Source organism: Xiphophorus couchianus, chromosome 23 (assembly GCF_001444195.1).
Source record: "Xiphophorus couchianus chromosome 23, X_couchianus-1.0, whole genome shotgun sequence".
NCBI classification, from domain to species: Eukaryota; Metazoa; Chordata; class Actinopteri; order Cyprinodontiformes; family Poeciliidae; genus Xiphophorus; species Xiphophorus couchianus.
This window is the reverse complement of record NC_040250.1, coordinates 11,226,830-11,254,264: the sequence shown is the minus strand read 5'-3', so window position 1 is coordinate 11,254,264 and position 27,435 is coordinate 11,226,830. Positions and strand designations below refer to the sequence as shown.

General features: G+C 37.0%; 1 protein-coding gene across 5 annotated transcripts in view; it reads left to right on the top strand.

The window, feature by feature from the left end:
• Positions 1-27,160, top strand: part of rab28 (RAB28, member RAS oncogene family) — a 33,299-nt gene extending 6,139 nt beyond the window's left edge. For 2 of the 5 annotated variants that reach the window (XM_028009423.1, XM_028009422.1), the window contains 5 exons: positions 2,655-2,743; positions 4,584-4,713; positions 6,118-6,184; positions 19,728-19,831; positions 25,822-27,160. In XM_028009423.1, coding sequence (XP_027865224.1) covers positions 2,655-2,743; positions 4,584-4,713; positions 6,118-6,184; positions 19,728-19,831; positions 25,822-25,967 — 536 coding nt within the window. In that variant the 3' untranslated portion in view covers positions 25,968-27,160. Of the gene's footprint in view, positions 1-2,654; positions 2,744-4,583; positions 4,714-6,117; positions 6,185-19,727; positions 19,832-19,914; positions 19,993-25,821 lie in introns of all 5 variants that reach the window. The other 3 variants (XM_028009425.1, XM_028009424.1, XM_028009426.1) reach the window with 3 other exon arrangements.
• Positions 27,161-27,435: the final 275 nt, after the last annotated feature.

The window sequence follows — 27,435 nt, the reverse complement described above, 5'->3', positions numbered from 1 at the left end:
CTAAGATCCAGAAATCTCCAAAGTGGCTCCATTCTTTCATTACTAATAAAACAACATTAAGCAAGGCAAATTAAGTGCTAAAAGTAAAAGTCATGCTGATTCCTGAGTTGGCTGAGGGTCTCTGTTTTGAATTTGTGTCCGTTTCAGCTCAGAAGGCTTAGGAGAACTAAACCCCCAAAAATGTTGTGGTGGAGTCTGGTTGAAAAGAGCCAACTATCATCTCAGGCTGTGCTGAGCTACTTAATGTGAATCTGAACAAATGCTGTTAATTGTATGACCTCTTCTCTCTTTTCAACGTTTTTTTTTTTTCTGTTTGAAACCCAGTGATCTCTTCAGCATTAAAACCGTTGGCTCAGTTTAAATATAGATTTCATATGTCTGGATTATTGGGGCGGCAACAAAGCTGGAGTCAACACCCAAGTTGTTAAATGGCCCATTTTCTGGGGAATCGGGTGTTGATGAGCTGATGAAGAGGAGGGTGGCTCCTCAAGCTGGGTGGTCCCAAATTTTGTCAGGAGCCCCGCTCGCCCTCGGTTTGGAGAGGTTGTGCGGGTCTCTATGGGGCTGTAAGGGCCTTCTGCAGCAGGGGGAAGAGTAGCATATAGCCAGCACTGGCTCTTCTCCCCATGAAGGCCCAGCTTGTCAAACTTAATGTACATTTTCCAACGCAGGCAGAGGTGAGACGAGGCTGACTGGCACACAACAACCTCCTCTGTGTGTGCTTTTTATAACAATACTTCTTCCAGATGTCCCTGCCAAACCAGTGAGGTAAAGGCAGCGGAGAGGGGCCTGACAGGAGCTAAAATCCCCTTGATAAACTGTCAAACCTATTGGGCCTTTTTCTCCTCGTCAACGTAAAATCCCACTAAGATAAGTGATATTAGCAACATACTGTCTCTTTGACGTTAACAATCAAATAGCCATAGGAAAAAATTTGACATTATTGGATCTGTAGGTGAAATAGGAAGAAAAACATTTTTTTTCTACTTACCTTTTAAAAATTAAGACAATAAGCTCCCACCATTTTTGGTCTATAAACAGGTCAACCAGCATAATATTCTTATTGAACTTTTATTTTAGTTTATAAAAAAAGTCAGACAAAGGTTATGGATATATGCTTTAACATTTAAAAAGAAATATTGTATTTTCTGAACTGCTAAGTCACTATGCAGTATAAGCCTCAAAAGTAAAAAAATGTGCCATGAAGAGGAAAAAAAAGTATATGTTGCAGGACCAGCCAAACCATTAAAAAAACTAACTTGTACTCCCAAAAAATGTGGGAGCTTCATAATTCTTTTATTTTTCAGTTGAATTGAAACTTCCTAGCTCAAACAAATAATTTATGAGAATTTTTTGTGCCACAAAAAATGGAATCAGTAGATCAGACCTGAAAGAAAACCATACATCAGTATCGACCAGCAAAAATCAAATTGCTGAATCTCTAGTTTTAGTTTTTCAGTCTTGCTCATAGTTGCATTTTGTGTTTTTTTTTTGCTGTAAATATGCAGAATTACAGTCCCTGTGTTGAGTCAGCACAAGCCTTTTTAAAACACAAAGAAAGCTGGTGTCTGAGCATGCTGGTTGGGTGGGGATGGCTCTTTATGACACCAAGGAGCTGTAATTCATTGCGTTCCCTGGTGTAATTTGACGTTGACAGTGTATAGTCTAGCTGTAGTGACTGTGAACCTCAGCGCTTCCTGTCTTTTATTTAAAAAGAGGACTTCTGAAGGGGTCGACTCATCCAGTCGTGTCCAGAGCGCACGCTTTCATCCCCATCGGAGCTGCAGGCCGTCACTCAAACACAAATTCCTCACTGTCCAGTCCTCCCTCTTCCTTATTAAGCCCTTTTCATTTTCCAAAGGAAGAAAATATTTATTTGGTTTTTGGTCTTTCTCTCACTTCCCATCATTCAACTCTTCTTTTCTCTTTCCACAAGCATAAGCAGAACGGTCTTCTGTGTCTTTACTATTGCGTTTAATTATTGCTATTTCTCCTAAAAGCACATAATTCTCCTCACTTTACCTACTTGGCAGGCGATGGCATAATGCAAACAGGGAAATAAAAAATCGCTGAGACTTTTAAAATTAGAGGGTAAGCGGACATATTAATTCCCCTCTATCTCTGCTTGATATACTTGGATCTTAGCTACATATAATCTGCCAGTTTAGGAGCCCGTAGCATGAAAGATTAATTACTGCTTTATTGTTTTCATTTTGTGTGAAAAAAGTTTTTAATATACCGAAAAAAAAAAGAAAAAAAAAAGAAATCTGCTATGCAAAGCATAGGCTGTGGTGGAATCTATCCATCATTTCCACCGGACTATAGCGTTTACTGAAAGAGAATCCTGGAAAGAAATCCTTAAATGTCAGTCAGATCATAATTTATCCATGTTTTTAGCTGACAGAGCATTAACAAAGTAGCTTTGATCAAGATATTTATATCTTGATAAATATTTGTAATGCTGGAGTAATCTGTCTATTTCTGACCAATGCATAATTTAAGTTTTTTTTTAATGTCTGTTCTGCCTGTTACAACTTTTCATTCTAAGAACTGTAACCAATAAAAAAAAAGGTGGGCTACAGGTTTATTTATTCTCTTGTAAATGTAATCTTTCTTAATGTTTACCCTATTTCTGTCTTCTGTCTTTATTCCAGGCAATTTGAATGTGACCCTGCAAGTGTGGGACATTGGAGGCCAAACATTAGGGGGCAAAATGCTGGATAAATATGTGTACGGAGCTCATGTAAGTTCACTCTTATCTTATGTTGTTGACCTTTGTGCAGTGTGTTTCTTTGCTCTGAGTACTTTGTTGAACCACTTGAAGCAAAAAAAATATAACTATTAATGTACAATCATATGGTCCTAGATTTCTGTTCTCAAAACATTGTCAGCAGAAAATCATAGTGTGTCACTCTTTTGCTCTTTTGCTAAATAATATATAACAAGGGATAAAAATGTGAAATCAGAGGATTTTTAGTTACATTTAGCTTCAGTTTCCTGTTGAAATTGTTATATAGATGTATATATATATATATATATATATATATATATATATATATATATATATATGTAGATGCTGTATAAAGTAGAACATCTACAATGCATATTGAAGCTCAAGGAGCATTAAAAAGGAACATTTCTGCTTGTGTAATAATCTAATAGTTAATTTCAAACTGAACCAATATTTTGAGATTATATATGTATATTGTTTTTTTCCCATTTCGCCTGAGTAAAAATTATTGCAAAATTGTATGCATATATTTTACAGTTTGAACTTCCCCCTTTGATCTTTGACAGAACAGTTGGACTTATACTGAGTTCAAAATACCCACAGCTAGACTATTTTCATTTTAAATGAGATCTAAATGGCAGTTCCAGGTATATGAATGCTTTTGCAAGGTGCTATTTCTATTGAAAATGCATCCATAATCGCATTTAATAAAGTGTGAGCCGCCTGTAGCATTAGGTGTCAGGATAAATATACACAAGTAGGGGGCCCTACTAATACTGTGAATGTTTGTTCCAGTGTACCAGCTATATGAATGTATAACTTTTCATGTAAACAGAGGCCAGATAAGACAAAAAATGTTTTTTTTCTGCCTTGGTAGCGGAACTTTCTCAACATTTTCCAAAGCATACTAAAAGTTTAATCATCAATCATGTATTTTTTCTATTCTTTCCTTCTTGTCATGCATCTTTGCCAATTTATAACACTTTGCTTACTTTAAGTTTTCTCATCAGAGTTGCATAAAACTTAACGCCTTTTGTTTGGCACTGAATATCCTGTAATCAATCATGGCTGTTCAGAAAGGCTGTGGATAATTGTCGGAGGTCTAACCTGTCATCACCAACATTACATGTTGTGATAGTGCATGTCAGTTGAACAAAAAGCAACAAAAAGCTTTTCAGTCATGTTGCATCATGCTGTAAAAGGAAAGTTATTTTCCTCTGCACTCACTGCTTTCCAGTTATTTGAAAAATAAAAGTTTTAGTATTGATAACAATGGCAGAGCTATCAGTGTTATTGATCCTAATTTCAATCAGCAGGTTTTCTGTCTATAATTCTTACTTTATTTTTATGTTCATGTAAACATCTCTTGACCTGACTGTTCACCCAAACATGAGTCTATTATTGTCTTGTGACTTTATTATTATTATTATTATTTTACACTGTTCTGGATTACTGAGGGTGGAGAAAACTCTCTAAGCAGACAACCTACATTCATTGGCCCAGAGGAGATGACCTAAATTGACCTCAGTAAATCTGAATCATGAATGACAAATTATGAAGTTATTTATGTCCAAACCTGTATTTTTATTTTTAAAGAGATCCTCTTGAATTCTTGTAATCATATCAACATAATATTAGTGGGAAATTGTTTATCTGTGCTTAAGTGAGACTGTGCTTCACTGTAAAAAGAGAAGCAGTGCCACCTACTGTTTCTATTTTTATTTGATATTTATCATCAAACTGGCTCAGATAAAGTTAAACAAAAATGTATGTTTTATTTCCTTTTTGCCATAATTTAATGCATGTTTGTCAAATAAAAAACTAATAATATTCTTTTTCTTTTCCGGTAAAGGGTGTTCTTTTAGTATATGACATCACAAACTACCAGAGCTTTGAGAACCTGGAGGATTGGTTCAGCATGGTGAAGAAGGCAAATGAAGAATCTGATATCCAGCCTGTCGTCTTCCTGGTGGGCAACAAAAGTCAGTATAACATTCACCTACAGACACAATGTCTTGTAAAAGCATTTATACCCCTGTTTGTCATGTTGCAGTCACAAACTTCAATGTATTTTAATTATATTTTATGTTATGGATCAAAATGAAGTAGAGAATTATTGTGAAGTGTAAGGAAAAAAAAGATTTTATTATTATTATTTTTTTTACATTCACTTCCCTGTACTTTTAACTTGAAAACCTTGAAGTCACCTACCAGCTATTCTTTGAACACCTCAGAGGTTTCATAGAGAACCTTGGCTGACTAACAGTCTCATAAAACCACACTGCTTAGGGAGAAAGTAGGTTAGGTTTTAAAACAATATTCTAAGCTTTGGAAATCTCACGAAGGACTGTTCAATCACCCTTCTAAAAACTGAAAAATTATGGGGAGGCTTCACACCTGTGAAGACATGGCTGTCTACGTAAACTGACAAAGAGTGATCAGTGAAGTGGCCAAAAAGTTTCCTATTGTAACTCTGGAGAACATAGAATTTCCTCTATGGAGTGATAGCAGCATCATGCTAAGAGGGGTCTATTTTGCAGCATAAACAGGAAAACTGGTCAGAGCTGATCAGAAGGTGGATGGAGTTATATGCAGTGAAATCCTGGAAAAAAACAGAAGCTGCAAAAGACGAAGGTGTGCCAGAAGTTCACCTCTCAGCAGAAAAGTGGCTCAGAGCGTAAAGTTACAATGAAAGATAGATTTGTCCAAAGTCCAAACCTAAATCTAACTCAGACTTTATGGAAGGACCTGAAAATTGATTTTTTTCTCCATTCAGTCTGACTGAGCTTGAGCCATGGTTGCTGGTAGTGACATGCAACTCTAATTATAGAAAATGACTTACAAATTATTGGCTTAAAGGCCAATAATTGGCCTTTAAAAAATTCAGATTTCTACTTTGGAAAATATTTCAAAACTGTGTGCAGCTTTCGTTCAGCTTTTCAATTATGCACTAATTTGTCTTTCTCTGACATAAAAAAGCTCCTCAAAAAAGACATTAAAGTTCAAGGGGTTTCAGTACTTTTACAAGACACTGTAAGTTCAATGCTTCCCTTTAGAAACTGTGCTTCATATTGTTTATAAATTTTTTTTATTTCAATTAGTTATGACTAAAATTAGGTCCGATTTGTTAGGCTGAGCTTGTCTGGATGAATTTCTTTCTGATGCATATTTTTTGCATGTGTGTGTTTGCATGTGGAGGAGTGAGTGTTTTGATGGTAGCAGACATGTTTGTTGGAGCATCCAGATAACTGATTGGTGTGATAAGAGAGTTTTAGAGCAATGGGAATGCTGGTGTTTGTGAACTCATGGGAGTGACTGACTATGATTTAATATCCCTCAGCCAACAGACCCAGGTTACCGCTTATCAGCAATTCTTTCCCTCCTAGTTGGTACCCGTCTGCTCAACCCCGACACCCCCCACCTTTCCTATCCCGTCCCACGTAGTCGCTTAAGGTGAGGAACTCGATGTTAACCAGATGATTCTTCTCCTATCAGTCTGCACGCCTTCTCCTCCATCTCCAAAATAAAGACCAATAATGAAGACTCGTTTTAAACATCCTCTTGACAAATGTGGAGTCATGGCTGCCGCTGTGTTATTGTAAAGTAAGGCATTTGTGTGTGTGCATGTAATGGCAACTGTCCACTTTCCCGAGCAATGATGAACAGTCAACAGAGCAGTGCCTGCACACTGAAAGCTCCCTAATGTTACTCAATAGGGACCATAGGTCATGCTTTAATTCAGCTGTCTGGAGCAGATTCTCTTGTCTTCACATCCGTTGCAACTTCGGATACCCTGGCTTAAGCTCTGGGCGCCTCTGTATTTAGGCTAGATTTTAGATGTGTGGGTTAAGTGTGCATACTGTAATATTTAGGTAGTCCCATCACTTTGTCAGGCTCTGTAGCTTCCCACCTACATTTACGGTCTCACCCTAATGGCTACTGTACTGCTTGTTTGCTCATGGTCCATGTTTGTTTTTTTTCCTAAAGGCTGAAAAAAGAAAAACAAAACCACATGCAGATTGCACCTTCAGGAATAATCAGTTATTTTACAAGACTGCATGAATCTATGAACCCTACCAAAGACTCTGTCATTTTTCAGGGATCTTGAAGTTTGACACAGTGTCTTGTGATGTATGTGATGACTTGAAATTAACATTTTTTTTTTTACAAACCACAGAATTGAATAATTTTACAGGTATTTTAGGATAGACCAACAGTAGTGCATAACTGTGAAGTGGAAGGAAATGCAAAATGTTCATAGTTGTTTGCACACAAATATCAAACATGTTTGGAATGTTTTCCCAAAGCCATGTAGGGACACAAGAAACATTTTGAGTAAGATAAAGCTCATGAGATCAAGATTTAACAATTTTCTCCACAGTACATAAAAAATACCAGACATGGCAAACAAAAAGAGCAAAAATGAGAAACATTAATGAAGATTTATTGACAATATTCTGGACCTTATTGCTACTGTTAGAGGCACAAGACAACATAAACTGAAAGTACAGCTAAACGTAAACTAAAAACTAAATTAGACTAAAGCTGAAGCTTAAACCACAACCTCTCCCAGAGTGTGCTGATTCCACAGTGAAACATGTTGGTGGTATCATCATTGTGTTAGAATGCGTTTCATTAACATGGATTAACACGCGTTTCTTTTGCTTGTCAGATTTGGAAGATAAATGGTGGTAAATGTAAATTAATCTCAGAGCCTGTGAAACACTAAAGAGTGGGAGATGAGGAGTATGTGAGACCCTGCCCATCTGCCTACATATTGCATTACCATGTAAAATTCAAGTTTGTAACACCTGGAATGTATTAACCAACAATTTCTGCACTTTGAACAGTCTTTTGCGTTATGAATACTGCACACATGATGATTTCTTCCTGATCTATTGTGTAACCTAAGCACAGTCAGACTGGAGGGCTGTGAACTGAAGTTGTTTAACAAATGGGCAAACATTTTTAGCCTTTACATGTGCAAACTGTAAAGACAGATACCCTAAAAGACTTGTAAACTGTGAAAGTCTAATTGTGGACTCAAGAATTAAAATCAGTAAGGCACAGACAATGAGGTTATTTCATGTTGACTTCTTCTATTTTATTCACAATGTATGCTCTCCAATTTCTTTTCTCGCTTCTGCGTCGTGAGTTTTTATTCTCCAAGAATTGTAGCTTTGCTCTGCCTACAACTTCTATCCTTGGCAGACATTAACAGTAAGTTGGGCAAATGAATACACCACATTCTTTTTCAAGCAAAGTTTAGATTTCAGACGGTTCCCATGATGTTGCACAGAGAGAGGCAACATGTTTGTGACTGCTGAAATAGAAGTACAGCCATAACAAGGAGCTTAGCAAAACACTTCAGATTTATGTCTCTGTGAGGGCTCCTATCTGGGGAGATTGTGGTGTTTAACCACTCAGGCTGTTTTTATAGGCTTTTCAATGAGTTAAACGTAAGGAAAACATTGATTGTAGATGGTATAACTTCTTAGTGAGACTTAATGAACAAGTCAAAATACATATTTTTGTGTTTTTGAGGGTTTGTGTATTTGAGGGTTTTCTGGAGTTTTTCTGGGGTATTTTAAGAGGTATTACACCATGGTGTTTTATTACTGGCATTACCTCTGTTAGCTGATAACAAATACATTGCCAGAATAACTGTGACTGCAATCTGGTTTTTGTAAATCATTTAGGGTAACTAAATCATCGGTGTCATTCTTGCCTCTAAATGCTGGCTTGAGTCTTTTGTTAAATAATGGCACCACTTGTAACAATTCAGACTGAAACAGATTTCTGAGGGAACATGTGTGTGCACACCATTATTTATGCACATGCATCGAAACGTACACATATGCTTTGATTAAAAAAACACACTTGTGAAGTTTCTGAGAACACATTAGTAATGGAAGAGTGCTCAGTTTATCCAAACATACTACAAATGTGCTTACAGTGCTGCTTCATGCAACTCTGTATGATACACAATAACTTTATAGTCAAGTAGGCATAGACCACTGTAATGTTTGTAAGAAACGATAGTATTTTTACTTAGGATTACTTAGGGTTAACCCTAATTAAAAATAGGGTTAACTTAGGGTTTCTTAGGTAAGTAAAGATACTTATTATTATCGTTTCTTACAAACATTACAGGGTTACAGTATTTATCCAAAAATTAAAAACCAAACTGTAATATCATTAAAGTTTTTATTTAAAATAGATTAGCAACAATTATTCCTGTTGCTACTTGAATGGATAAGATATATTTACTATCATTTTAGTGTTGATACATAGAGGAACAGAAGCATGCCAAGATAATATTGGTTGGTTAGTAAGTCACGGTTGCAGCTGCTTGGTTAACAGACACGGTTTTGATAACTTGCTCACTGTAGTTTTTAACAGTGTTACTTTAATCAGAGTGATGGACCACACTTCTGTATATTCACCTGAAACTGTCTTGTAGTCTTATATCAGCCTCCTGACTGGCAATGCACAGTAAAAGGAGGGGGAAAGTCTTCCTATGCCATACAAAGTCAAGGGGAAAAAGAAACATCAGTCTCTCTGGAATCTGATTGAATGAGCTTATAATTGTAGGAATTATATTGGGAAATTTTGATTAACTTTGAATCCGTAATTTCTCAAATCTAAGTGTACTTTTCAGAAACTGGATTAATATATGCAAGGGAACTGTGGTGTAGTTTTTAGTTATTTATTTCTTTTTTTACAAAAGTTCTAAAAAGTTGAATTCTGTCACTCTTTATGTCAAATGCATTCTGCTTGTTTTTGACTTCCTCTTCAGTCAGATTATAACTATAAAAACACATGGAAATTGTAGTTATCATTGGAACTCTAGATATAAATATGTATTTATATTTAGCATATTTCTTTTACTTATGTAGCATACATTTATTTAAAACTTGAGTATTACTTCGAAGTGGTTTACGTGACTGTTCAAACTTAGTTTACATATTTCTTTTTGGACATTAAGCCTGTGTCGTTTGTCAGCCCAATTTGTTTTCATTAAGTGGCGATCGCAGGACCCCTCGCTCACTCCCCACCCCTCACCATTCCCACTGCCATGCTCTCTTTCCCTCAGGAACTCTGGAGCATCTATCACAGGCTTGCACAGCCCTTATTTGGGTGACTTAAATGGGTTCAGTTCTCTTAACCCCTCCTCATCACTCATGTTTTTTTTGCTCTGTGGTTCCATCACTGTTCACTGGCGATTCACTCAGGCCTGCCATGGGAAATGTTATCTAAGAGATAAGGACTCAGCGCTGAGAGAATATGCACCCTTAAAGATGGCTTACCTTCTTTTTTCTTTTGCTCTTGTAGTTTCTTTTCTTCCTCAAGCGTCTATCTGTCAACATCTCTAAGAACATACTTGTGCATTCATTTTCATCCTTGTGCAAACATCGACTCTTTCAATCACGCGCTTATACCCACTCTTTATGCTTATCTCTCACAGGGGTGGACTAACACCTCAGCTGTTGCCGCCTCTGCTTTACAGTAATGTCTTTTCATTGCTCTGTCTCTCTGTTGTGTTAAACAACATGTATGTGTTTGTTTTCTGCATGCTAAGGCAGATCTCACTGCATACCGTTGCCCGTTGCACTTCTCTCGCCCCTGGTTTCCGTTCAGCTGTGTGAAAGTTCAAGTAAAACATGGATATCCTCTAACTCCACATTTCTCACCAAGCATGTCTTTGCCCAACAACATTGTCAGTCTTGAGTTGTTTGCCCTCTTGGCTTGGCCTTTGGTGGAGTTGAAGCCCACCCCTCTCCCCAGCTCTCCCTACCCTGTCACCTCTTTGCCCCTGTAAAGCTGCCACAGTTCCTGTCTGTTCAGTGTAGGCCTGCACATTTCTTAATAGAGAGATGCTCAGAAGTCCAGGAGCGCAGAGGAGCTCAATGCACTTCTGTTTTTGGTTTAGCTCAAAAATGTTTTTTCTGGCTCAACCCACTCGTACTTAGGTCCTCTTACAACAAACTAAAAGGTCCTAATTGCCCCCAGGGGAAAGGTTTAGCCACAATAGACATGTGGTGGGACAAAAGCCCAGTACTCATACCCAACAACCCCCCCCCCCCATCCCAGATAGAAGGGATGAACACGTCAGCAGTGTCTGTTTTGCTCTGTGGGCAGCAAGACCACAGGTTCAACGCTGTAAAACATTATATATACAGCATATAGACCCAGTAAGGCGTAGTGTATGGTTGGGTAGAGACCTGGAATGTTTACAGTTTACAGCAAATCCAATCTTTCCTGTTTCTCTTCACATTTTATTTAAGGTAAAGGGTCATACTGAATGTGTGTATCAAATTTTCTTGCTAACCGCACTGACTGTAGGCTGCTGTCTGTCTGCAAATCTGGAAAGATGGGAAATGGGGATTCAGGTTACAAGATGGAGAGAGATGAATAAAGAATTAAAGCTCCATTACGCTGTGGGTTATAAATCAGTGTAAAATCACTACTGTAGAGACTTGTACTCACCGTTAATTAAGGCATTTGTTCTATTTTTGGGGCTATAAGGGATAGACAGTGTATTGGTAGTTTTTCTCATTTACAGCTCTGCTCTGTTTGTCCATGCTGAATAATGTAAGTGCTGGGATTTAATTGTAAAAAGTTTTTACCCTGCATTCGTCTCTCTTGATTCTTACTCCTGTTGAAACATGGAAAGTCCTCATTCATTCTAGCCAACCATAAAGCAAATATTGTTGCACATGCAGTAGATGATCAGTCTTCGAATAGCTTCTTGTGTGGTAAGTCATGGGCCATTTGAGTTGCACAGCACAGCTTAGCCACCTGACCGAAGTGCAGCCTGGAACCCTCATCACACTCAGCCTATACTTTATTTCTTCACTGCTTCACAACATTGATATGGAGGAATTCCTGGAAGGGCCCGTGCTGACACAGGACTGGGCAAATAACTGATTGATGTGAATCCACAGGCATATATTATACATGTATGCGAAAAAGCAACAGAGGTCTTCCACAGTTTTTTTGCTATATTTGCTAGTTTTTCATGATGTGTAATATGACATCATATCTTTGAAACTAGATTCTGCTTCACATTTTAACTTTGAAGCTGTTTATTCAGGCAGTTGTGATCAGAACGCTTTCCACATTAGGGTTCACTGCTGAGACATCTGTGGCCAGTCTAACGCATCAATGTCCATGTGGAGATTTCATAATCACAGATAGACATATGGAGATGAGATGCATATAATTTTGAAAACCTTCCCATGCCCTGTATAATTATTATAGTTATGGTGCCGGCTCACAGAAGCAACCATTACTGCTCTCCCATAAAAGTCCACTTAGTTTAACAGCAACAGGAGAGAGCAGAGGACATGGCCAGTGAAACCCCGGGCCGCGTCTTGTGCGGTCGGCTCAGAACTGGGCTTTTTGTTCACTTTTCATGAGTCCTTGGAGCCCGTAAACCCAGCCTGCGAGGCCCTTGGCCCCATGTTTTACTATACCAGTGACAGCCCGGCACTCCAGCTCGCTCTCTGCCTGCAAAGCCACCGCTGGACACTTTGCTATATAGTCATTCACCGGGGAGGAAGACCACATTGTTTTAATAGCCGCCGTGGAGTATCTGATTATGCTTTAAAGTGTGAATTCATGTGTGGGTGTTTGCACGTGTGTTTGTGTCCACACATCATTTGGCGAGCAGCGATCGAATGACGAGATGATCTGTGATCAATGAGCTGTCGACAGAACACTTCTGACCTAGAGAAAAGCAAGTCCCGCGACGGTGCTGGCCCGTTTCAGGCCACCGGGGCAGGGGTACCACTACACAAAGAGTGCTCTGTCTCTGTCAGGAACCCCCCGAGGACTCCTGCATGGGCCTCGCTCTCCTTGACAACACCCAGCCTAACTAACAGCACTTCATCTGTCTGTACTCATTCAGAAAAGCCAAGATAATATTATCAACTTACCTTCACACTTAAACATACTGATTATTATTTCTAATAATTCTGCTGCGCGTTTAGATTAAGTTAGACAATGTCTGAAGTCAGTGAAAAATTGTTACCACATTGGGCAGGGGCATTTCTGCTCTAATTTTACTTTCCTCTTCTATAACTGGCTGTTCGGGCTATCCTACAGTAAGTTTCAGATTCTTCTGCAGTAAATTAAATGTCCCAGCATTTTAAAAACAAACTGCAAACTTTAGACAATACCTACACTGTTGCATTCTAATGAAATGGACTCTTATTTGATTTCTGAAAAGGTCCTTAGACTGAAGAAATCAGTGAAACTTCTCGTCATTTCACTTCATTTCTCAAATGAGAAAATAAGCGCCAGTGTGTAATTTTCAGAAGGGGGAAAAAGTAGCCATTTTTTTGCATTATGTTGCATGTATTATATGTTCAGCATAATTCTGCTCTGGGTATAAAAACCACAGTTTTAAGAGCTCTCTTTGAGTCATGTTGGACTTAGCCATTTAAATGCTTCACATAAAATTCAGCAGTTATTTTGTTTTATTAGCCGCATGTGCTGTGAAAGTTAAATCAGCGTCTAATTCAATCACACATCACATCAGGATGATTTATTATACTTTTACTGACTTTTTAAACTGTTAAGCATTTTCCTGTATCTTCTACCAGAAAGTTTATTGACTGAATAAAATGCCGCTTACAATTAATCTTACATGAGGAAAAATGACTCTGGCTTCGTTCAGACCCCTGTAGTTATATACGAGTGTGGATTACTTAACATCCTAAGTGACCATGTACTCATTGTTATGTTTTGTGGCTCTTTAAAATGTATTGAAGTATGTGGTGAAATTTAAGAAACTTATGCGACTGAATGTGTAATTGCATGGTAAGTTACTTTATGTTCCACTAATGGATCTTAAAATGCATACAGACATAGAACCTCGTTAGTGTTCTCTATGAACAAAATCCCTTGATTTTAGGTGTTTTGCCTCATGTTTTACTTTGAGTGAATGATTTTAGATTCTAATCGTATGATTAAAAATGATTTAAAACTACATACTTTTAGTGTTGCAAGGGGGTGGAGAATTTCTTCTGGAATTTCTGGATTAATTATTCAGTTAAGGTTATTTATCATGGATAACCCTGAGTGCTATTTTCACAATAGATCAACCGAGGAGCACATTTTTAACACACTTCTTCGATTCCACAGCTGTAGCTACTGAAAATGTTTCCCTCTTTGGCCATTGCACGCTACAAAAATTACCTCTGGCTGTAGTGCTAACTATGTTTTGGAAAGTTGATTACTTGTAGCAAAGTTTTGTTTTCAACTCTAACAGTCATTTTGGCAATAATTTATATTTAGGGCATATTGTGCATTCAACTCCATATCTTGTATTTTAATTGTTTGTATTTATGTTTTACTGTAAAGTGTTTGTAGGTTTTTCATGGTATGCTTGTTTTCTGTTTGTTCATGCAACAAACAAACTTGCAGATAGTCTAATCTAATTGAAATAATTTTCTTCCCTAAAAATATCCAAGACAAATTTATTGTGGTTTAGTTTTGAAAAGCATAATTTGCAATTTATTAGACGTGACAGGAATTGGAAAAGATGAAAATGGCATAAGACACCATAATGTAAAAAATAGGATCAAGTGGCAACTCCAGCATGAGAAAAAAGTGAATAAATAAAATAGTCCCCATATTTTTTTCTATTTATATAAAAAGCCTTAATATTCAACATGTTGTAAATGTCAAATATAATAACTAGGTCCTTATGTTTTTCTTTTAAAAATCTTTAAAACCATATCGCAGTTCAATAAAGGCGATAGATAAATAATTCCAGTAAGACCAGTTGATTTTATTTATATCTATTAACAGTATAATAGTCTTAAAACAGCCACAAATAAACAGTAGCCTGAATAAATCACATTAATACAGGAAAGCACAACATTGATCAACCTTGGTCCTTATTTTTGTATAAAGGTTTCTTGATAGAAGAAAACCCATTTATTACAAAACATGCAGCTTGTAACATGGCTGATTTAGTATAAAAACACCTTTTTCTTCATTAAAGCACCTTTAGTTCTAACACTGTTCTTTGTGACAATAGATATGTTCAGACAGGGAGATTTTTGTTGTTTTTTTATAGTAAGGAGCAAGTGTCTCAATCTTGTTTTTATCAGCTAAATGATACTGAGCGGTAGCAAGTGAGGCAGGTCAGTGCCTCACTATGCCCCAAACAGCTGAATAATACTTCAGTGTCTCTGGCACTTTCCTAGACATTTCATTAAAGGAACTTTGAACCGTACAAATGGTATGGTAGAAAGGTTCAGCCTTTTAAAAACTGAAATTGTTGAGACCTTGATATACCTTGATACTGGTGACCATCCCATTCCTAGTTCCAAGCATCACTAAGGAGTATATCCTATCATTAAAATCTGTCTTTTGAAAAAAAAAAAATACCATGTAGTAAAATGCATATTAAGTTTAGAAAAATGTCAGAACAATATTTTTCACATATTTGGAACATCTAATAATGCTATACAAAAACTGTACAGCTCTTTTAAACTTTAACAACCACATAATGGTTAATGCTACCCTTAAGGTTCACTGTGCCTTTTTAAACTGCAGAACTGGAGATTTGTTAAGAGATGTTTTTAGAGTCAATGGTCCATGAAGATTTAAGTGAAGAATTCGACTGCAACATTGTAAGTCATGCCATTAAGGTCTGTATTAAAGTTGATTATCCTTGCCTATAGATTCATGGTTGATATTTTTGGGAAATTGAGGCAACAGGGTTTTAAAGGCATAGTGTGAGGTAATGTTGGAAGTGATAGGGTCTCCCCTGGGGTTGATTAAGCTCAACCTTGTAACTTTCACTTAATGGGAAATGACCCTGTAGAGCCTCGAGACTGACTGCACACTCACAACTAGCCATTACTAACACACACAAACACATAGGGGCACACACACTTCATACATTCCACCTTAAGTCCCCATAACTCCCTAACGCACCAACTGCTGTTTGGTTTAAAACTGGGCTGTCTGCAATTAACGGTGTTATTTCAAGCTTATTCTCTAGCTGTTGCTCACTGAATAAACTGTTCCAATTGCTCCCCAACTGCCAACTGAGCAGAACAGTGAGTAGGTGTTTCTGTTATCACAGAGTGCTTTTGAATAACACACCAAGGATTTCACAATCTGGTCCAATTCAGTCTATGATTTCAGCTTGGTTAGCCAATGTTACCTATTATCTGATAGTTTTACCAAAGCTGGATCTGTCAATGTTTTTTTATTTAAAAATGCAGCATGCCAAATGTGGTGCCAAACTTTCATGCTAATTTATCTGATCAGCTGGAGATAGCTCTAAGCCAGACAAGTATCAGAGTAACCCAGACCTTATGAAGGCCTAGATTAAAAATGCTAAATAAGACTTTGATGGGCTGCTGATAACAGTAGTTTTTGCATCTTAACAATAAAATGCTAGGTTTATACAACTGTCCCAAAAACCTTTTCCATTGTATTTCACTGGGCCTTTATTCCAATAATTGTAATTCTGGCTGTGCTCTACAAACAGGCACTTAATTTTTTTGAATTCAGTAAATTAATAGAGTAAATGGAGCTATGTAATATTTGATGAGTGGATTGAAATATTTCTTCCAACACAGCATAGTGGGTAATAGTTTGGTCAGGTATTATCATCAGTTAAAACAGACTGAATAGTGATATTGCATTGATATATTTATGTCGCTGACATAAAGCCTGTTTCAAAGAGAGAGCCTGTAGCATTAGCCCCACAGCTCTCATATGTGTACCATGTATGCCATTCATGTATGCTTTAAATACATCTGCAACTTTCATATGAATCTCATGCAATACAATGCTATCACTCTTTTTGATCTTAGGAAGACTCACTCACCTCAGGATGATGGCTGCTTGACAATAAAAGTAAAACTAATGTCATGGACACTGAATGTCTGGATTTATTTACTGTCTTTCATCGTGTGCATGCCCAACATAATTCATGCCCTTGGCAGACTTGAGTTTAAAGTGATCTTTTAATTTGACCAACATATTTCTTGTGATTTGAAGTAATATTAATATTTTGAAGTGGCAAAGACAGGAGGTCTTCCAACCTCAATTAAAATTAAATATAAGACACGTCTTAGATAATGCATCTTGGACCTGTGCTTATTATCTTTTGACATAGGCGTGTCTCATTTCCTATCAGAAACAAACTTTGTTGAATAAAAATAATTTTCCATAGTAAATTTTAGCTTAACTGTCAAAAACTTTATCTAAATACGGGTTTTAGTAAAAATATGGATACAAATATGATCCTCTTCTCTACTAAATGTCTCTTTCATTATCAAAATGACAGAGACAAGAGATTGCTTTGTCTCTACAAAATAAGATTATTCTGATCAGTAGTAATCAGGTCATGAATAAACTTAATTTTCTAATATTCAACAGACATAAAAACCTGTATCTGTGTTTGCTGGGATTCAGGATAATCGGCTCTGCCAGTGAATGAATTCTTTCCATGAAGGAGCTCAGCTGAGATCAACATTAGACTGACTGATGGAGGAGATATTTTCCTCTCATTTGGTCTTACCCTCTTTTAATAGGTCACTGCTATAACAAACTAATTATTTACGGTAAAAGCCTAATTCATCCAGCAGATATTAATCTCTAACCGTTGTCTGGTAATTCAGCCCTACCACAGAAAGACCGTTTAAATAAACACTGATGGTGACCAGAGAGAGGGAGGGCAATCGCTCATGACGAGTGATGATCCTCTCTACTATCTCTATTTGCTCGGAGGCCTAAACAGTTTATTTCGTGTTTGCAGTCACTTCCTAGAGGTTGTTAAGCTGATGTACAGTTTGACAGAAACGGAGGGAAACCAGATCATTGGAGGAAGATTGTTTTGACCTGATAAGTAGAGAAGGGTACATTAGGGAGAAAAATGGAGTAAAACACTAAAACTCTAGGATTAGCCTTGTATTCGGTTTACACAGACCACAGCGTAGAAAACATTTTATGTACAAAAGTAGATATTATTCTCTGACTAATTGGAGCTACATAAGTCTTTATTGGCTATGATCCTTACCATTTATAGAAATGATGGCAGTCTAGTTGCCCATCAAGATAAACAGTATTTTGACAAATAAATCTCACCATGTACAAAATTAATAGTTAGACTTTTCACAAATGTTTGGAGAAATTTAACTTTGAACATCTACATTTCTACAATAACTCACTCCTGAACAGTAGCTTTATTCTCATTCTAGAGCTGCACATTTAACTTTCTACTCTTCTACATAATATAATCTATTGAGCTACTTTTTCTTTTAAAGTGGTACATTTTTATGCAGAACAAAACTTTTGGTACAAAATTGCTGGTATCTAATAAAAATGCTAATACTAATAAAACTATTTTCTAACCTCTTTGCCTATGACACTTCACAGAAGACAATGCCAAATTTAATTTCAAATGTTCTCTTAATTATTCTTTTACAGAATGATCTTCTGTCTTTTCTTCTCTTTTGCCATAGCATGTGAGTGTAAAATATAAAGTCTTGTCTTGATTTTTTATAAAAGCAGATGAAGCACTAGTTTCAGGATTTCTCTGCAGCTTAGATCTTCCCATCGATGCACACTTCTGTCGGTTGAATTTACAAACACAACTCCATTTACCCAACAATGATGGGTCTTCCCTAGCTCACAGAGTATAGTGTTAATGTTGGTTAATCTGACTGCGACAAATGATGAATAACTTTTCCAAGTGCACAGGATCCAAAGGATTAACACCGTTTACCTCTTGCTATATGCTGGGTGTCTCCTCTGGCAATGACTAGAATTGATAACCAGCTGTGAGAGGTAACAATGTTTATGCACAACTAAACAGTCACATTGAGTAGTTATCGGAAAGGCTTCATGGGTAAAATTGTTCTCCATAGATTATTTGACTTTGACTAAGGCATTATTATAAAATTATTGCAGTTTATATTTCCTGCTCAGCATCAACTACCCTGCTCTGAGTTTAACTTTATTCCCACCATCTTCTCATACACATATTCACAAAAACTCTGAAGGCCATGAGAACGGGCTAAATCCTTGACAACTTCAATGAAACCTCACACAAAGACTAAAACTCAGAGCCGGGGCGAGAGAAATGCAACACCTTACAGTAGCCTGACCTCCTCCAGGTAACACAGACATGTATGCACCAGATACCGGGCGTGGCCAACTCCCTGCACAAAGCCAGAAATAAAGAGTGAAGCTATTGCTTTCAGCTGCAGGACCCCCAGGTGACCTTCCTTATCGACCCCTGCATGACCCCCTTAGAGAGGGGAAAAAGAGCAGGAAAGCTCTCAGTGTCATTGCACAGAAGTTAAAGACACAGGAATAGCTTGACAATAACTATAAAGGATGCTGTCATTGTGCATTCTCAGTGTGGATCAGTGTGTAGGTAATGGTCTCAGCTCTTGGATCCTTGCGCTCACCTTAAAAGCCCAGGATGGTCATAAGTCAAACTCTTTTCTCTATCTACTCTCTCAATATGAGTGTAGCCTCAAGTCTTTGGTCATTCATGTATTGTTCCTTATGTTTTTCTCCACAGATAGGCTGCTTTTTCTTTTTCGGGTCAAAAAGAGGTTCATGGCTTTAGGGTAGAACCGTGCTAAACTTACACCAAGGAATGTGTCACATCAAGCTTTAACACCAGCTGGGAATGGGGGCTCTGGGTCACAAAGTTTTTCATTCCTTTTCTGAAATTTCTGCCATAAATAATTTCAAAGCCCTTTACAGAAGATGACTTGGGTTGAACATAACTATTGGAATGTGTTTTGTTTTGCAGTGACTTTATGTATACCACCGCTGTACACTAGGCAGACGTCTTCCATCTTAACTCGTGTGTAAACAGTTATCCTTTCTGTTTATGTTCTGATATGTTACGGTGAACCCGGTGAGAGTGCTCTATAACCACTGTATAAATCCATCCATCCGTCTTCTGTAAGATTTCTCACATTAGGGCGTCTTTTCTCTGCAGTCGACCTGGAGCACATGAGGACCATAAAGGCAGACAAACACCAGCGCCTGTGCCAGGAGAATGGCCTCATCAGTCAGTTCGTATCGGCCAAGACGGGGGATTCGGTTTGTAAAACCCTCCTTTGAGTCATGCTCAGTGTTTTTTAGTAAAGTTTGTATGTTTTATTTTTATTTTTGTCTTTCTCAAGGTTTTTCTGTGTTTCCAGCGAGTAGCAGCTGAAATTCTTGGTATCAAGCTAAATAAAGCAGAAATAGAGCAGTCCCAGGTGAGCCATAAGCATATATATTTTTAAAATTCTTATTTACTCCTGAGTAATTCACCAAATCTGTTAATTCTTTTGCCAAATATTTCTTGTACTTGAATACGTTGCATAAGTATTGATACCCCTTGGACTTTGGTACATATTGTGACGGCACAACCACAATCTGCACTTCATTAAGATTTCATGTGATCAAGGATTCTAGTAGTCCTTAAAAGTATTAAATTTTATATAATTTTCCAGCCATGTATGGGTGTGAAAAACCAGATTTCTGAAATAAAAAGGGCTTTTCATGATTTTTATCATTTTAAAATGTTTTTTCTAACACAGTGAGCATTTGTTTTTTGAGTTACTGGCAAACACACTCATTCAGAAATTAAAAAGAACAATTACATCGACAGTGTTTTAGCCACTAGACTCTTGGGTTTTAACCGGAGCCAGGGTTGTTGGACTGGGTTTGGCTTGGATGTCAAACAAAGCTGTAAAATTTCAACACTTTGGAATGCTATTAATTACTGTATCACTGAACACAAACTGCAATTGAAAGAATATGTATTTAATATTATATAATCAGTCCAGATTCTTCTAAGTGTTTCAGATTTTAACAAACCTAATTTTGTCAGGATGTCATAAAAAATTAATTGTCCCTTTAGTTCACTGGGAAATCAAAAACCACCTTCAGTATTGTATTGTTTCTTGATTTGTTGGGGGAAACAATAATAACATTCATGAATGACCATAAGGTTATAAAACACCCTGGTCTGTTGCCTAGGAACCCTTGGTGATTAATGCTAAGTAGTGCATAATAGGGAGTTGAATGAAAAATGATAGCTGGTTTAAAAAAAATAAAATTTTGCAAATAAGTCTGAAGAATATGGTTTGCTGTGCTCTTGTATTCATCCCCCTTTACTCTGATTCTGCTAAATAAGATGTGGTGCAGCCAGTCACCTAATCACAGAATAGAGTCCACTTTTGTTTGTTTTTCATACTAAAATTAATATTTTGTTTCATTTTCCTTTATTCAGCTAGGTTTTCCATGGGTTTATTTTCTAAGTGACAGTACATTTTAATAACAAGTATACAACTGAGTAGGAAACTGCTTACAGACAGACACGTAAATAACACCAAACTGCATTATTTACTAATTACGGTAAGTGTAGTTCTAAAAGCCAGTTGGTTGCACTGAATTTTGTTTTACAGTATCAGAGTAAAAGGAGGTTCAATAAAATTCACATTTAAGTTGTGCAAGAAATTGGAAAAACATTCATCATTTTCCTTCAACTTATGAACTATGCACCACTTTGTTTTGGTCCATGAAATTCCTCAAAATACATTAAGATTCGTTGCAATAACATGATGAAATGTAGAAAAGTTAAGTGGGTATCAATACTTTAGCAAGGGGTTGTGTATTCTGTGTTATGCTTGAACTTAAGGGAGGTCACAGAGAGTGTGTTAGGTCATCAAAGGTTACCACACCCTGACTTTTTGTACTTTTTGTTGTGTAAACATGAGTTTGTTACGTCTGCTCCTCTGTGATGGTCTTTCTACCATTGACGCGGTCCTTCTGTAAATAGAACCACGCTGACCGCATTAATGCATGAAGTCCGGGGTCAAAGGTAGGCAGTTGTAAGGGTGAGGAGGTTAGGGCGGGTTGTCTGATTTATTTAGCTTATCTCCCACCGTTTTAGGATGAAACGGGGTCTCCGCTTGCCAGTCAGCCAAAGGTGCCCAATGGTGGCAGCTGTAGGATTTACAAGGCCACCTCCCCCTGAAGCATTAATCCTGGGTCTGATATGAACGGCTGGAGCCACACTGGCTGGGCAGTGGTTGATGAGCATGGGGGCTACAGAGAGGTCAGGACCCCCAGAGAAGGGAGCGCATATAGAAGAAGGACTGACCAAATTCCCAAGATCCACTCCCATTACCAACAGGGCTGCTGACTAACAGAAAATGGCTACACACTAATAGAGCTGTCCATCTACTTTCCTCTCCCAGCCCTCCCTTGATAGTTCTGTCAGTTAAGAAAAGTGCTTTAATCCAGACCAATCAGGCTGGGTGACTGACTGAATCCACTTTACACCTTGAGGAAAAGGGTTGAGATGATCTGACATGAACCAAAAAATGGAGCAATTCAAATAAACAACTATAGAGTTTAAGTCAAGATTACTTTTACAGCCAAATATTTCTAAAATATGAATGTGCCACAGCAAATTGAGGTGAGGATTCCTTCAATTGAATATCTTAATCAATGTCTTTTTTATTGAAAAAGAAGTTTTAAAAAAATTAGGACAAAAAAAGGAAGAACATCATACTGCTTATAAATTAACACTCTAGGAACCACTTGCTTATCTGCTAGCCTTACAGAAATGTACCAAAAGAAAAAAAAGGGGAAAGGCAGATGGGCTGGGGACTGAGTGCAATTAAGCAGAGTTATATAGAAAATGACATTTAAAAACTTATGTGCACACATTATCATTCATATCATTCTTATCAGCTATTGTCCGTCTTTCCTTTTATCAGTAAATGTCAGAAATTGTTGCCAGGTGGTGTAAAAGCTGCACTGCAAAAACACAAAATCTTATCATGTACGATTTCTTAGCAGATTTTTTCTCTTATGGAAAAAAAAATCTTTTGTTAAAAGTGAAAAATCTTCCAGTGGAACTAGTACTTTTTTAAAATCAATTTTAAGGAATTATTGACTTTAAACAACCTCCTTTATTATATAACTGAAAAGTTACTTGTAAGTTAGATTTGCCTTATTTCAAGTGTACTAACATATTTACACCAGAAAAAAAATACTTTCAGATGTTGTGTTCTTTCAGTGTGGACATAGAATCTTTTCTGTATAACTTCAATAATCCATTGTGAACATGAAGGAGGCAAGGAGTCTTTCCAATGCAAATAAACAAGGAAACAAGGAAAAACTCCAAAAAACCAGTTCATTTTACAAATATCTGTTTTATGGTTAAGAGAAATATGTTTACCAGTTGTTACATTTTCAACACATTTTTAAAATGTAGATCAATTTGAAATTAATTTAATGCATTCAGCTAATGCAATTAACTTATGTTTATGTATTATAAAATTTATCAATGTTATTCCAAGTCACTTTGACACAACCAGGTGGTATCCAGTACTGATCCAAAATCAGTCTAGATCACTGCAGTTTATTCCAGCAGGATCTAGTTGTACAGTGACACTCAGGTTCAAGTACTTAAGATCTCAGGTATATTATACCACACTCAAAGTCAAATCATCATATAACAGCTATGAAAAGTCTTTCTATGGAAACCCAGCTGGTTGGAACGAATTGTTGACCTTGCAGCATTTGGTGTTTTCAGTTTGTTTTTGTTTTTTTTTGATAAAAAAAAAAAAACAAAACAAAAAAACACCACATTGCTAAATAAGAAAATCACAATCTTACTAAAGAACTGTTGCAGACTGAGATCTTTGTTTTGTTTGGGAAACACTGGAGTGAAATAAAAGCAATAACCATACATGTTATGGAGCATTAAAAAAGGAATGTGCATCGTTTCTCTTCCAAGAAAAAAATAATATGAGCATTTTTAAAGAACACCAGAGTTTAATGTTTGTGTCATGCATCCAGAGATGAGGCTCTGAGCAGGTCATGGCCCTGGTTGTAGCTGTAGGCCCAGCAAAGCCTCATTATCAGCTGTCATGTTTAGAGAGCTGAACATGAGGGTCACAACCCCCCGACGGTATTATATCTGCCTGGCAGCCCTCTCCGTCTTGGTTCTCTGTCTGCCGGATCAGATAGTGAGGCTGCAGATCACTCAGTAACCCTGACACCAGGCTTCGGTGGCTCATTAATCTGACAAGCAGCCGGGAAATTCAGCAGTGTGGACTGATCTCCAGTGGTCATGCAGAAAAAAAGGTTGACTTCTGTAAAACTACCATCAAATATATACTTATTTCAATAAAAGAAATAATGACCCTAATAAGAATAGAGTACTGCAACATGACTTTAGTCTAAAACTCAGCCTGCATCAGTCCAAAAAAATGAATTGAGAAGCAAATAAGTCATATGTAATACCTGTCAGCATCAATAACAACTGAGTTTCAAATGTTTGTTAAAAATGATTAGCTGTATATATTTTAGATCCTGTTTCTAATCTGAGGTTCTTTTTTTATCCTGGTTAAAGTCAATTTAAACTAGTTTAATAATCTTAGTTTAATAATTATTTATTTAAAACTAATGTACAATAGTGCGACAGACTGGCGACCTGCCCAGGGTGAACCCCGCCACTCGCCCGAAACGTTTGCTGGAGATAGGCTCCAGCACCCCTGCTGACCCCACTAGGGACAAGGGTGTACAGAAAATGGATGGATGTACATTAGTGTCTGACTTTAAATATTTGTACTGCTTGTATACAGACATTGCTTCTTGTTGATTTTATATATTTGGCTTAGCTGTGCCCACTGGAGCTATTTTTCATGTTTTGGATTTTATTTTTACTCCATTTCCCATCTATTGTCTTTACTAAAACTTGGTGTTCATTCTTCTCTTTCTTACTGTTCTCTTTGCCATTTTTCTGTTTCATGTTTTTCATCTTTCCTTCTCTGCATTCACCCACTGCTCAGAGGATTGTGAAAGCTGAGCTGGTGGACTACCCACATGATGAAGGCCCAATTAGACAGGACAACACTCAGCAAAGCAAAATCTGTTTGCTTCAGTAACTTAAAGTATGTCACTTCAGTTACTGAGTAGATCTAAACTCTGCTGTAATGCAGACACAGTAAGTCTGTAGTTGGTAATCTGTTCCCTGTAGTTCAGATATGACCTCTAGAAAAATATAATAGAACCTGATTACTCATTAGCTCTCTGCCATTATGTTACAAGTGATTCAGTTATATTTTACTGACCTGTCTTGATGGTAACTTCAACTTTCAGGTACCTCCAGACCTTTGTTTCAACCAGAGTTTTAATTTCTGGCATACATGCTGAGCCTTGTGTTGAAGAAACAGCTCAGCAGTTTGAGATCATGCTTATTCAGAGTCAGACCAACGCCACGTATGTCTGGCTGCTGCATATGTTCCCACAGTCAGCAACTGTAGTAAATCACTCTGTACACATTTAAAACCCCCATTAAATGTTACATTTTACAATCCTTGTTCAAAATTATGGAATTACTTTGTGTGAAAAATATGCAGTTGTTTGACTTTGCATCAAAACAAACAAACAAAAAACTCCAGCAGTTTTATTAACTAGCTGAACATTCTGTAATATGCATTTCTAAAACAAATACATGCACAGATCTGACTACTCAAATGATGCTGCACTTCAAGGACGGCACATGAAGATGTTACTGAGATGTTGAGCCTGCTATACCAAACAAATATGTAAACATCATCTGAAATGTTCCTGCTTATTGGCGAAAGGAACCGGCCAGGTGGCAGGCATTACCTTTCCAGTAAGTGGAGAGGTGGGCAATTAAATTTTAGATGTTTTCTTTTTCTTTCATTTTTCATGATGAAAAGGCTTTTTGCCAGCCCAAATGTTTTAACCAAATCATGCCGTATAAAAGGCAGATCTTGCAAGTGCTAAGAAAATGTGCAGTATGTGCCCTTCTGTATTTAAAAAAAAGAAATAATATTAATAATAATCTAAATAGAAATATTTTTTGCAGTCCTAACTGACCCACAACAGGAATCATTAAGTTTGATCTAATGTCATGCTGAAAAAGAGAGGTTCCCTTTTGAAGTGTGTAAGTTCATGGTTTCAACTTTCCAGTTTTTAGATTCCTTTAGTAATAGTATCTGATGAAATTGTAGCAGCAGATTTTTAACCCTCTGCTTGTGTTTCCATTTCTACAGCGTGTTGTGAAGGCGGACATCGTGAACTACAGTCAGGACACCGTAGCCAGGACAGCCAACACCCCTCGCAGCTCCATGTGTGTGCTTCAGTGATCCTCTCAAGCACAAAAATACAAACATTAAGATGTAAAATCGATCGTCCTTAGGCAGTATTAGAACTTCGAGTGAACTGGATGAGAAAGTATTCGGAGCGAGGTTTCTGTGTTCCTGTGTGTCAGTCGTATTGCTTGGATGAAGAACAGACTGCGTGGCTCCGAGGCCTTGGCATGTAGTTCAGATATTTAGCAGGAATTAGTTCTTGGGTGGTTCACCAAAAAAGAAAATGGGACCTCAGTTTTTTAAGTTTATGTGCAGCTATCAATTACTTCTATACCTTTAAAGCTATTACCTGATTTATACCTTAGGGTGAAGCTGGTAATTTAAAGGAGCAACATAGCAACTGAAAACAATGTTATAGAGACGTTATATTGTTTTTTTTTTCTTTAGCTTTTAGTTTGATAGTCTGCATATTTCAGCTTTAACATATTTTCAGTTTTTTTTATTGAAAATTGCAAATAAAGGACAGGCAGAGGTAAAATCTATATATTTCATACTTTTATTCAGCTCTTTTCTTCTATATGTGCTGTTTACTTGCAAACCAGAAAGGTAGAGTGAAAATGCTGCTGTTATTGAAGTAAAACTCCTATTACTGTTTGCCAATTAGGTGGTTGCTTGCTCAGTGTAAACAGTATGCTGTTATTTCACTTAGAGACATTCCAAGATTTATTCTTAAATATTTTTTTCTCCTGATTCAACAATAAGTTGCAACCTGCAAAGTAGTTCTATCCAATTTGTTTTAGTTCACTGGATTTTAGTGATTCAGCTCTTCCTATAATTTTACATTTCCACTCTCATTTTGTTAGTTGTTGAAACATTGACAATCCCAAAAGAAATATCTGAGTATATCTGTGTCATTTAAGCTTCTTTTAGATTAGTTGTTGGACTTTCAGTTGTAAAATAAATGTTCATGTTGGAGAATGGCAATGATGCATAAGGTCTTAATTTTGCTATCTTAAATGGGAGTTCTTTAGCTTGTCTGTCCCTAAAATGTGTTCAATTTTAAATGTCTTCTTTCCCAATCAGCTTCTACATGATACTATATGTCAGCATGCTGTTGAAACTTGAAACTGCATTGTTGATTTCTGTGTATTGGTGCAGTAACTCATCTAAGTGGTCAGAGAACATTCTGCAAATGCTGAATATGTAAACAAAATGTACTTTTCGAGAATGTAGAGATACACTCATTATAAAGCAAGAAAGATTTGTTTCCAAATAAAAAGTTGCAACATGGAAAACAAGATGTGCTTGTGTCCCTCTGTTAATACAAAACCTGTTCCATATGGTGAGTTTTGAAGTTTTCAAAGTTCGGTTTTATTATTAGGCAATGAACTTGCATACACTTGAGTAGGATCACTTGCTTGCATCATTTGTATTTATGATATCTTACAAATAATATCACTGCTTAAAGTATGGATGGTTTTGAAATGATCGTTCTTAAAACATTTGACATTTTTTTTGGTTTATGTCATTTAAAACTCTTGTAGTTTTAAAATGACATTTTTAAAACTACTACAT